General features: G+C 34.9%; 1 protein-coding gene across 1 annotated transcript; it reads left to right on the forward strand.

Annotated features, from left to right (window-relative positions):
- The first annotated feature begins 1607 nt into the window (after positions 1 to 1607).
- LOC127128285 (zinc finger protein ZAT11) lies at positions 1608 to 2402 on the forward strand. Its single transcript, XM_051057530.1, has one exon. It carries the CDS (start codon positions 1708 to 1710, stop codon positions 2245 to 2247), a length of 540 nt encoding a protein of 179 aa, XP_050913487.1. The 5' UTR covers positions 1608 to 1707; the 3' UTR covers positions 2248 to 2402.
- Positions 2403 to 13287: the final 10885 nt, after the last annotated feature.

Here is a 13287-nt window from a genome sequence, read left to right on the forward strand (position 1 = left end):
GTCTTAATCTTAAGTGCCATATTAATACGTATATTACTCACAAGATTATTATATTTAGCTATACATATGTATGACAATTAATAACATAATATCTATTTAATAAGAAAAAAATATTTTTAAAAATGTTTACACTCTTTCTTTTAATAAAAAAATTCTTAACCCATTTTAAACAAAAATAAAAAAAACTACAATGCCACTTAATTAATTTGAAACCAACTAAGTAACTAATAGAAATTAAAAAAAGTGGCAACATTTTGCCCAACTCCTACCTGAAAATTATTATCAATATTTTCAACTTTACATTATTAATTCGATTTAAAAATTCTTGATGATATTCAACAGAAACACATGGTTTCTAGATCTTATAATAAAAGTCAGTTTCACATCTTATTGGTCAGATTATTCTGAACCATCTTCCAACTCAAGTCCTCTGCTGCTTCCTTTTTCATACATGATCCTTGCATTTAATTTGAAAACTATATAAAACTATATAATATTTAATTCTACCCTAAAGTTTGAACATTAATCAAACAAATTTCTAGTAGTGCCTTGTCCTGCCTTGTTTGGCTAAGCAATTCTGTCATGCTTACGTTTCATCACACGTTTCTCTTTCACACCAAACAACTTAAATTAATTGCTTTTATTGATGCAGCTTATGTAGTCATACTAACTTATTTCACAAGAAACCTAAGTCATATTAATAGTGATTGCCTTTTCATTCACATTTTAAATGAGAGTATTTTAATAACTACTAGTAATTCATACTTTAATTTATTTTAAAAAATCATATCTTGTTTACCTTTTTTTAAGTATTTAGTTGTGCATTTTTTTTAATACCGTCCATGGTAATTAACACAAAATTTCCTATCTAATTATTGATTAAGTAACCCAATTATTTTATTTTTTTACAACAACCAATTTAGAAGCCAATTGTATAATATAATTAATTGATTTATTAGTTTCTAATATAACTTATAAAACACCGATAAAATATCATTTTTTAATCTAATGCGCATCATTTTAAATATTTTTCATTCATATATTTGTATTATTTTTTATTCATTAATTACTTTAAATATTAAAATATTAATTTTGTAAATGTAAAATGTTATTTTTATAAATTTATTTGATGTCGTATCAGAAACTTACTCTATCGTATTAAAATATGTATTTATTCCATTCGAAATATTATGTAACAATTTTTTTTATTACCACAAAATGTGATAACTTTTTGAGAGGTTACTATTTTTTTTAACAAGTATTTTTTTACTTAAATATGTCAAGAATTGAAACCCTAACCCTATCCTAATTAACCTATTTAAAGTATATATATATCTACTACTTACCACACCATGTTGATAATATGCTCTAAATTAGATGATTAAAAAGTCCACACATTAATTTGAAGAAGTGATTAATTTTCAAAGCAATTAATTTGATCATTGTTTTTTCAAAACAAACCAACCATATAATAAAGAGTGTATTCTAGAGTATGTCAAAAAGAGTATGCAACAAGCATGCCTACGTGTTCACTTACATATTCTTATCACAAAAATGTCAACTAAGTCTTCAACACTCACAAGCTAACCCTTTATAAATACAACCTTTTCAAGTCTCCTATAACTTCAATATTCCAATTTCACAAACTTCTATAACCATTTTCACACCTTAAAACATCTCAACTTTATATATAGTTTTTTTTGTGCTATGAAGAGAGAAAGAGAGGTTGATAGTATAACCATGGCAAATTGTTTGATGTTACTTTCTAGAGGAAGTGATCAATTTGAAGCTACTTATTCATCTACCATCACTTCAAATGATCGTGTGTTTGAATGCAAAACATGTAATAGACAATTCTCTTCATTTCAAGCACTTGGTGGCCATAGAGCAAGTCATAAGAAACCAAGGTTGATGGGAGAGAATATTGATGGTCAATTGCTACATACACCCCCTAAACCTAAATCTCATGAGTGTTCTATTTGTGGATTGGAGTTTGCAATAGGACAAGCTTTAGGGGGTCATATGAGGAGACATAGAGCTTCAAATATGAATAATTCTAATAATACTATGAGTTCTAGTAGTGGTGGTGGGGGTGGGAATAGTAGTTTTGATTCTTCACAAAAGAAGAAAGGTAGAAAGAGAGTTTTGCTTTTGGATTTGGATTTGAATTTGACTCCTTTTGAGAATGATTTGGAGTTTTTGAAGATTGGAAAGACAACTGCAAATTTGATTGATTATTTGCATTGAATACTTTAATTGATTTGAGAGTTAGATAGTGTATCATAGATATGTTATACAATTTTAATTTGTAGTTTATGTATACTTTTTTATTTATTTATGAAGTGTAGTTTATATACCTATGTATACTTTTTGGTTATGCTTTATGAAATATTGTTCATTAATTTCTTGGGCATAATATTAATGAATTTCATGGAGTTTTGAGCTAAGGAAAAATATTCACATATAACCAAACAATTTTGGAAGGATTAATGTTTTTTTTAATATATGTAGATAATAATATATTGAGTTCCGTCAAATTATAAAAGATATCAAAATAATTAAAATTTATGTTCATTCTATTTCTCCACTTCACTATATAATGTTTCATTCCTCAATAGAACTTTAAAAAAATGTAAACTCTTTTTGAGTATTCTTGAAGATTTGAAGTATTTTTTTACATTGAAGTAGTGTATTATTTCATCCCTAAATCATATTTTAAAAGAAGCGCTGCCAACTAGAATTGTTGTACTAACTAATCAACTTGTAGTTAATGTTTTGCAAATAATTAAATCATGGTTTGCAAAAAAAGAAAAACGGTTGTTGGTAGTTAGAGTTAGTTGGGCATGTAAAAAGAGATGGACCACATAAGTTAAACCAAAGACATAGCAACCATGCATGTGCTTCACAATTTTTTTTCTTGGTTTCAATAATATTTTATTGGTTGTGCTTTCAACAATTCTTAGAACTTGTTAAACACATACATAAAAGGGAGAGCGATAAAATATTATTTTTCTCATGATTATATTGTATTTATTTATACAGTTTATTTTGGGTCGGTCAAAGATTCAATACAAGGGTCCAATCATATACAAACTTAATTACGATTATCCAACGAATAAAGTCAGTTCATGTGAGATATAAGATACATTTTTCTGAACTCCAATTTTTACCATACTTTTTTTAAACTTTGGAATGATTTGGACATTGGAGTGCAAAGTTTGCAAGTCTTCCCCGTACCACCGTTTCAAAGATCAACACCATCGATTGATTGCAGAGTCCTACGTCTTCGATCAACACTAATTATAGTTCAACAAGGGAACACACTTCATGAGTATGGTTTTACCCTTGCTTAATTGATCTTATAATTCATTTAGTTATGGGCATATTTGACATTTTAGGATATTGAAAAATTCTTCCTACTACACCTACTACGTGGCATACATTATGTATAAAATAGAAAGCATATTTCAAGCATCTCATCATTCATTTATATAGAGTATGATAATTCTTTGTGATATTCATCAATATTTAATTTGGAAATTGCTTCCTTAAAGTGCATGTTGAGTTGCAATTCAACACACTGAATCTCTTTAGGATTTCATTGATGTATACTTCTTTTGATGGATCACCACCTTTCTAGGTTTTAGAAAATCCAGAACCAAGAAAGTACCTAAGTCTTTTTTTATGGTTAAAAAGCTTCATTCATCTAAAGACAGGAAAAATAAGCAGCGGATGTACCCCTAACTTCAAGGTCACCAAACCAAGTCTTGAACCAATATTCAAGGCTAAATCTATCAGCTTGTGAGCTTCCAAATTTCTATTCCTCCCAATGAAATAGACAGTAGTATAATCAAACTCAGACAAGATAGAAATACAATCATCAATCACATTTTCTAAAATTGCCATAGAATATTTCCTATGAATGCAATCCGCAACCACTAACGCATCCGTTGAAATAATAATTTTATGTCATTGCTGACTCCTAACAAGCTCCAAACTCCAAACTCCACCTAACTCCCAAAGCTTTAGCAAGTGTTCGCTCCATTGATATCCTCTCCTTCTTACAGGCTAAGAGCATCATTCTTCCGTCCTTGCCCTTTACACAACAGCCCCAAGTGGTAAATCCATTATGGAAATATCCAACATCAACATAGATGGAAATATCTGCTCGAGGATCAACATTGTTTGCGCCACCAGAAAACTCCCTGGCTTTAGCATCCTTTATCGCATAAACTTTGTTAAACTCCTCAACCAGAGTAGCAGCGCCTTTGGAAATCTCTAACGGGTTGAAAGCCTTCCCTTGAAAGAGGAGAAGATTCTTCCATTGTCACATCTTCCAAAGAATAACACCAACCATCTGAGCACGCCATTGATCCTTGTAATTTAAAGCTTCCTGCAACCACAACCTGAAAAACAGATAATTCAGGGATTTGTAAACCCAACGGGGGAGCAAAGCACACGAGTTTTGCCGAATGGAAAAAAAGGAATAAATGGTCATCAGTTTCAACAGAATTAAAATAGGTGGGACAAGTTGTGTCAATATACATTTCTCTTATATAGAGGTTGTTTTTGGTGGGGAGGATTCCTTTAGCAAGCCTCTAAAGTAAGTTCTTTGTCGCGTTAGGGAGTTGGATTCTCCAAATAGCACTCCACAGATTTTTGTCATTATCTCCATAATTACCAGCATTAAATGGTTCCCTTTCCATTCTGATGTTATGGTAAGTGAAGGTAGAGAAAAACAAGAAAGTGGGGTTTGAATTGTTTTCAGACAATAAAAACTTTTGGAGTTTCTGCACACACACTTTAAAAACAATTAACACAGAAGTTATCCTAGTTCGCTTGAAATTCAAAGCTACTCCAGTTCACCATACTAATGTGGTTTCGCCTTCAAAAAGGACTTAATCCACTAATCTTGAAAGATTACAACAACGTCTAAGAGTCCAAAGATCTCTTAGCCCTCTCAAGTTTACAGACTTCACAAGTCACTTGAGGAAATATTACAACAAATATTAAAGAATTACAAGAGGTGTTTAATGCTTCTAGGTAAGCAGAATGAACATAGTAAGAACAATTAAATCTCACACTGATGAGCAAAAACTCGTGTGTAAGAGTGAAGCAAGAATTAGTGAGTATTTGCATTTGTAATGAGCAGAATTCTTGTTGAATATTTTCGTATACTATTATGATGAAGGTTAGACCTTTATATAGTGCTTGGAGATGATACCGTTGGATGATGCATTGATGTTAATATCTTTGCCAATGGTGAAACTTTAATTGCCATTAAGATTGTTGTCCTTTCCATAGCAGTTTAGGAAAGTACTTAATTTTCTCCATATATAGATTTATACCATTATGGAATACTTTGTTGTTAAGTTTTGATCTGTTCTGATAGGTGAGAGTCAGAGTGCGTGAAGTTCAGATACTTTATTCAGATTTCATATTCTTCAGATGGTTGCCTGATGTTTTCATTAGAAGCTCTTGAGTTATCTTAGACTTTATGTTCCTCAGATGTAGTGAGCCTTAGAGACTTAAGATGAGAGATCTTTCAGATGCAGAAGGTTAGAGCCTTGAGTCATCAGAATGACATATTCAGTTATTAGTTCAGTTGTTCTAGATTTGCTTACCGCTTAGACTTTGTTTCTTCAGATGCATTAATCGTTAGAGCCCTGCACACTTAGAGAATTTTGTCAGGGTACCAAAATGTTTCATCCTTTGTTATCATCAAAACTTAAGATCAATTGTAGAATCAAAATCTTGTTCTAACAATCTCCCCCTTTTTGATGATGACAAAACTACAGACTGTTGATTAAACCATGATACTTTATAATAATAAAGGGAAGGTAGTTATAGAGTCAGATGTATTGTGACTCCCCCTGAGATAAGCAATCTCCCCTTGAATATGATACTAGAGGGTTTAGACGTTCTTATCAGATCTTCTTATGTTGCTTAGCTTATTTCTCAGATGATTTAATCAGATCTTTCCTGCAAAAACTTAGACATCAAGATATTTTTGGAATGTAAGCAGTGCATTATGAGGATTAGTTATTTATTTCATCAGAAGATTGTTGAATTATTTCTCCCCCTTTTTGTCAGACTAAAAAAGACATAGTCAAGAATAGTTAAAGCAAGACAAAACTTCATTGATAAGGGAAACAGGTACATAACAGAAAAATACTGAGAGGAAAAACATAGAAGCTAAAACATTTAGAGAAAAGTAGAAGAGATTCTAAGGTGCCTAAGGGTTTGGAGGAGGCGACATCCTCTGCAGCAATTAAGTCAGTAGATTATAAATGTTGGAGTTGACAGAGTCATGTTGATCGAGTCTGGCTCTAACAATATATTGTTCTTTTTGGAGTTCCTCCAGAGTCTTCAGCACCAGTGGAGTGAGATCAGATGCAGATGACTCACCCTGAGTCAGAGCTACGTCCTTTGCCTTGGTGGATTCTTCCGCAGCAATGTCTGTTGCTTCTTCAGCATCAGCCTTGGCTTTGGCTTTAACTTCAACAGCAGCAACCTCAACGACGGCCTTGTCTTCTACTTCTTTCCTTGCTTTCTCTTCAGGTTCCAGTCTTGAGTTTTCTTTAACTTCTCTAGCCAGACGAGCCTCGAGCCTCTCTTCAGCTTCTTTGATGAAGTCGTTTCTGACTTGTTCAAAGAGGCCTTTCAGCTTGAATACCTCAGATGTCATCCATCTGATAACTCTATTCCAGTGAATCCTCACTTCAAAGGGATTATCACTTAGTTTGGAGTTTTCAGACAGTGATATGAGCTTCTTCGCTGAAGACTCGGAAAATAAAGCAACTGCCTCTTCCAGGGTGGGGAAGGTTGGTTCAGGTTCAGAGGTGGGAAGGATAGTTTCTGGTGGGGTAGGGTTGGTTTCAGTGGGAGAGTCAGATGTTTGTGTAACAGGGTTTTCAAAGGGAGGCTCGGTGGGAAGTTCGGAAGTTGAGATGGGTTGAGGTTTAGATTGTGGTGTTGTTGAGTGTTCATATGGGGAAGGGATTGATGTTTCTAGCTCCTTTGGGTTTTGATTAGAGAGAACGTTGGCTTGGAGTTAAGCAAGTGTCGGGGATGGAGGATCTGTTAGTTCTGGTTGGTCAGAGTCAAAAGATATGTCATAGTAAGGTGGAGAGGAGGGAGTTGAAGAGGGAGGTGAGGTTGGTGCGTTGAAGAGTAAGGTCTCAGATACGGGGAGTGTTATTGTGGTGAGATTAAAAGGTTGAAGGGGTGGTGAGGGTGGGTTCAGAGTTTGTGTAGGTGAAGGATGGTTGAGGTAGAGAGGAAGATAGTTGCTTTAAATTAGTGTGTAAGAGAGTGTCAGAGGGAACTGACTTACTTGAAGTGGAGGAGACCAGAGGCACAGGAGGTCTAGTTTCAGATGGTTCTCCCAGCTTCAGAGTCTTCTTCTTCGACTTCCTTTCAAAATAGTCTCGCAATCTCTTCATGAAGTTAGGTGGATGTTCAGGTAGTCAATCCACAGAGAATTTTGATATGTCGACTTCTTGAGCTTCCAGATCCTGGAGGTAATAGGCAATGACCTCAAGAGGATATATCTTGGAGAATAGATAGAGACCATTTGGAATCTTTCTCTGGTCCTTCAGAGCTTCCCAAGACGTATCCAGAGTTGGTCTTACTAAGACCCTTTCAATAACCCCCATGCTTTTCAGATTCCTGGCATTCATAGGTTTGCCAACGTCCACGGTCACATCTTCCATCAGATTGTGGGATATCAGATGGTCCACTAATCCGCTTTTAATCAGAACATTAGAAATGAGTTTTCCCAGAGGGATGTAGTTTCTGGGTTTCATGTGATTCCTTGTGTCTCTAACTGAATCCCTTAGGTATTTGAAAAGCAACGCAGGGAGATTCAACTTTAATCCTTTGCGAAGGCAGTAAAGGATACACTTCTGGTCGGTGTTTATGTAGTCTGAAGAGTTTGACGATGGGCGGTGGTGAATGGTACCCAGAATGATCTTCAACTAAACTCTCAGATATTGGTGAAGTTCTTTGTTCTTGGAGGATCTTCCATCAGAGCCTTGTTTGAAGATGGTGGGAGTAATTTCTTGAGACATGTATCGAGCCCTAGGGTTTATGTTGTAGATTCTTCTTCCCCCAGTTTTCTCCATGTTCAGAAGCTTTATAATTGATTTTTCAACGATGACCATCTTCACACCCAGAACATATGAGACGATACAGTGGTCATCACAGTCTGTGAATCTCCAGAACTCCTTGACCAGAAAAGTATAAATGGGACCATAAAGCCTCTGAAAGTAAGTTTCCCAACCGTGTTTCTTTAGTTCTTCAGTGAGGTCGACTCCATTTAGCTTCATATTATCAAAATCTACTAGAGACTCACACTAGAATTCTAGTTTATCAAAAGGTGTTGCTAGATTGATGTGTGTTGGACGATCAAGAACACGAGGTTCCTTGTAGGAAGTGATAGATGTTGTAGCAGTTTCGATAGAGGTTTGCTGAGGAGTGTTAGTAGGTTCAGTAGCTTCCATTTGTTGTGAGTAGTTGTACACTTGTTGTTGTTGGGAGTTCATTTGAAGAAGATGAATGTCGAAGAAGATGAGTAATAATGAAAAGCCTTAGAGAGAGTTTAGGTAACAAGGGTTTTGTGGGGGTTTCTTAGTGAAAAAGTGTGAGAGTGGGAGTTGTGACAAATATATACCCAAAAGTTAGCATGCAAAACGACATCATTATTTGAGAATAGTAAATAACATAAATTAATTTGCACAGAAATTTGAGTTGACGCGTAAGAGGGGAATTAATTTCAGCTAATGATGGATGTCTAATCCCAAAAATATGCATACTGCTCGAGGAGATCTCAATAGTCTGGCTCTTGAGTTTTGTGCTAGACAGTTGTCTAGAAGATCCAAGATCAGACGCAAGAGAGGTCACGTGTTGATGTATCTGACCTCAAGAAAACCAAGAGGTTTTTGCTCTAGAGGATTTCTGATTCAGATTACATCTAACTGGTAGAAGTATCAGAATCATAACCAGATGCCAAGTAGATTTTAAGGTAGAGCCTATTTTGAAGCTTCAGAGAAGGAACACAAGTTTTAGAATCATTCTAGGCAATTTGCCATGTTTAAATGTTTCAGAATGAGGGAGAATCTATCTTCAGCTAGGGGTTTTGTGAAGATATTAACCCATTGGTGGCCTATATCAATGAATTTTAGAGTTATTACCCCTTTTTGAACATAGTCTCTGATAAAATGATTTTTAATTTCTATGTGCTTTGCTCTGGAGTGCAAAATAGGATTCTTACTTAAACATATGGTAGCAATATTGTCATAAAAAATAGAAATGTTACTTTCATATATCTTAAGGTCCTCTAGTTGATTCTTCATCCAGAGCATCTGAGTAGTGCATAGTGAAGCTGAAATGTATTCTACTTCTGCAATCGAAAGTGCTATGGTTGATTGTATTTTGCTGGCCCAAGAAATGAGGTTTCCTCTCAGAAATTGGCAGTTTCCAAATGTACTTTTTCGTTCCAATCTGCCTCTAGCGTAATCTGCATCATAATATCCAGAGAGCCTATATTCTGATGTTTTCTCATACATCAGGCCAAGGTTAGGTGTTCCTTTCAGATACCTTAGGATTCTCTTAATAGTTGTTAAGTGAGATTCCCTTGGATCTGACTAGAATCTGGAACAGAGACAAACGCTGAATAATATATCTGGACGAGTAGCAGTCAGATAGAGAAGAGAACCTATCATACCATGATAGAGTTTCTGACAAACCTTTTGACTTGCCTCTTCTTTCTCCAGAATGCATGTGGGGTGCATAAGAGTCTTTGATGGTTTACTATCTGACATTTCAAACTTCTTCAGAATGTCTTTTATGTATTTGCTTTGATAAATGTAAGTTGCATCTGATGTTTGATTAATTTGTATTCCTAGGAAGAACTTTAGTTCTTGCATCAGACTCATTTCAAATTCGGCCTGCATTAGCTCAGAAAATTCTTGACAGACAAAGGGATTAGCAGAACCAAAAATTATGTCATCAACATATATTTGATAGATCATGAGGTCATTTCTAATGTTTTTACAAAAGAGGGTAGAATCAACTTTGCCTATGATAAAATCATTTTCCAGAAGAAATGCACTTAGTCTTTCATACCAAGCTCTAGGAGCTTGTTTTAGACCATACAAAGATTTTTCCAGTTTAAAAACGTGTTCTGGACATTTTGAGTTTTCAAAACCAGGAGGCTGATGAACATGCACTTCTTCAGAGATATATCCATTCAGAAATGCACTCTTGACATCCACCTGATATAGTTTGATGGAATAATTGACAGCAAAAGATACAAGTAAGCGAATAGATTTTAACCTGGCGACTGGTGAAAAGGTTTCATTGTAGTCAATACCTTCTTGTTGACTATAACCTTGTTCTATCAGTCGTGCTTTGTTTCTAACCACTTCACCCTTTTCATTTAGTTTGTTTCTGTACACCCATTTGGTTCCAATTACATGGGCTCCCTTGGGTTTTGGTACAAGATCCTAGACATCGTTCTTTGCAAATTGATCAAGTTCTTCTTTCATTGCCAGAATCCATTTTTTGTCTTGAAGTTATTCTTCATAGGATGTTGGCTCTATCAGAGATACTAGTCCCATAAGCGTTTCTTCAGATCCCTTGAATGTTGATCTTGTTCGGACAGGTTCGTCTTTGTTTCCCAAAATAAAATTTGCAGATACATTTTGTCTAGTTCTTGATCTTTTCTAGTTTAAAGTGGCTTCAGGAGCTTCTGGAGTTCTCTTTTCTGCTTCTTCGGATTCTTTAGCCTTTTCCTCAGAGCCTGCAAGTGTTATCTCTAAATCTGCAAAATTATCACTTAGCTTTGACTTTCCAGGGTCAAGCTTGTCATCAAATCTGACACGTATTGATTCTTCCATAATTAATGTTTCTGTATTGTATACTTTGTAACCTTTAGAGCATTCTGAGTATCCTAACATAATACGTTTCTGTGCTTTAGAATCAAACTTGTTCAAATAATCTTTAGTGTTTAGGATAAAGTAAGAACATCTAAACAAATGAAAATAAGAGATGTTGGGTTTTCTTCCCTTACACAGTTCATAAGGAGTCTTCTCCATAATAGGTCTAAGATATATTATATTCTGAATATAACCGTTGTATTCACTGCTTCAGCCCAGAAGTGTTTGGCTATATTTGTTTCATTAATCATGGTTCTGGCCATTTCTTGAAGGGTCCTATTCTTCCTTTCTACAATTCCATTTTGTTGTGGAGTTCTAGGACAGGAGAAATCATGGGATATCCCATTGGAATCAAATAGTTCTTCAAAAAAATTATTTTTAAATTCCCCACCATGATCACTTCTGACTCTAATGATTTTAGAGTTAAATTCATTTTGCACTTTTGAGCAGAAACTAGTAAACACAGAGTGTGACTCATTCTTGTGTTTAAGAAACCTTACCCATGTCCAACGACTATAATCATCAACAATGACCAGTCCATACTTCTTACCATTAACTGAGGCTGTTTTAACATGTCCAAACAAATCAATGTGAAGAAGTTCCAGAGGTTTAGAGGTAGAGACAACATTTTTATTTTTGAAATTCGTTTTAGAAAATTTTCCCTTCTGGCTTGCTTCACAAAGAGCATCTGAAGAAAACTTCAGTTTAGGTAGGCCTTTGACTAGCTCAAGTTTATTTAGCTGAAAAATCCCCCTCATGCTAATGTGGCCCAAGCGTCTGTGCCATACCCATTGCTCTTCGTTTATAGACATTAAACATTTTACATTCTGATCTTTTAAATCTTAAAGTTTAATTTTGTAAATGTTGTTCTTCCTCTTACCAGTGAAAAGAATTGTGCCATTTTTCTGATTAACAGCCTTGCACGTTTTTTGATTGAAGATTATATCATAACCGTTATCACTTAATTGACTTATGGATAACATGTTATGCATTAATCCTTCTACGTAAAGAACATCAGAAATAGAGGGAAGAGATCCATTACCAACCGTTCCAGATCCTCTGGTTCTTCCTTTCTTATTTCCTCCAAATCCTACAAAGCCAGCATCTTTAAGTTTCAGGCTTTGGAACATATGCTTTCTTCCCGTCATGTGTTGCAAGCATCCATAGTCCAAGTACCATGATTGGTGTTTTAAATCTGCTACACATGATATCTGCAACATATACTATTTTATCTTTTAATACCCATAATCTTTTGGGTCCTTTATGATTAGTTCTCCCAGAGTTTCTGGAAACTTTGGGTTTTCTAGCATTGTTAAAGCCTTGTGTATGTGCGTGTGTGTAAAGATATGAAAAAGGAGATTTTGGCTTATCCTCTGCAAAATGTATTTGTTCATCTTCATCAGAGTTATATCAAATTCCTCTTTTCTTATTGGTACTAACACCATAAATCATAGAAGCCATTTTGCTTCTTTCAAGCCCATTTTCAGAAATTTCTGAAACGCCTTTTCATATTTGTATATGATGGTATCAGAAGTTGGTGGAGCTTTAGATAGAGTTTCTTCAAGTTTTAAACATTTTTTAGTTGAAAAATCATTTTCTTTTTCTAAAATAAAAATGGTTCCTTTTAGTTCAGAAACTTTTATCTCAAGCTTATCACATTCTACAACAGTTTCTTCATGGACCATTTTTAGGACCTTGAATTTTTGTCGAAGCTTCTGATAGAAGCTTAAAGATTTTGATAGGAAAGCTTCTAAATCAGAGCGAGACAGATCAGAAAATACCTCTTTGAGATCAGATTCCTTTTCAGATGTACTTCCAGATGTGGTAGCCATGAATGCAACATTTGCCTGTTCTAGTTCAAAATCCGATCCTGAGACGTCAGATTCAGAGTCATCCCAGGTAGCCATGTGTCCCTTCTTAGTTTTGAAGGAGTTCTTATTGAATCCTTTTTTTCTGGAAATATCTTTCTTGAGCTTGGGACATTCGTTTCTATAGTGTCTTGGTTCTTTGCATTCACAGCATGTTACCTCTTTGCTTGGTCTGTTTCTGGAATTAGATTCTGAGCGATCTCCCTCCTGTCTGGGTCTCTTGAAGTTATTATTCCTTTTTCTCCAGAGTTGTTGAACTCTTCTAGATAAAAGAGACAATTCTTATTCGTCATCAGAGTCGTCTTTCTCAGAATCATCATCATCTTCTTCAGTTTGAAGAGCTTTGTTTCTTTTTGGCTTGCGTCTTTCAGGTCTGGACTTCAGAGCCACCGATTTGCTTTTCTTTTAAGGTTCATCTTCCTCTAATTCTATCTCATGACTCATGAGGGAGCTGATGAATTCTTCCAGGCTTATATTGT

The sequence above is a fragment of the Lathyrus oleraceus genome, chromosome 3 (assembly GCF_024323335.1).
Source record: "Lathyrus oleraceus cultivar Zhongwan6 chromosome 3, CAAS_Psat_ZW6_1.0, whole genome shotgun sequence".
NCBI lineage: Eukaryota > Viridiplantae > Streptophyta > Magnoliopsida > Fabales > Fabaceae > Lathyrus > Lathyrus oleraceus.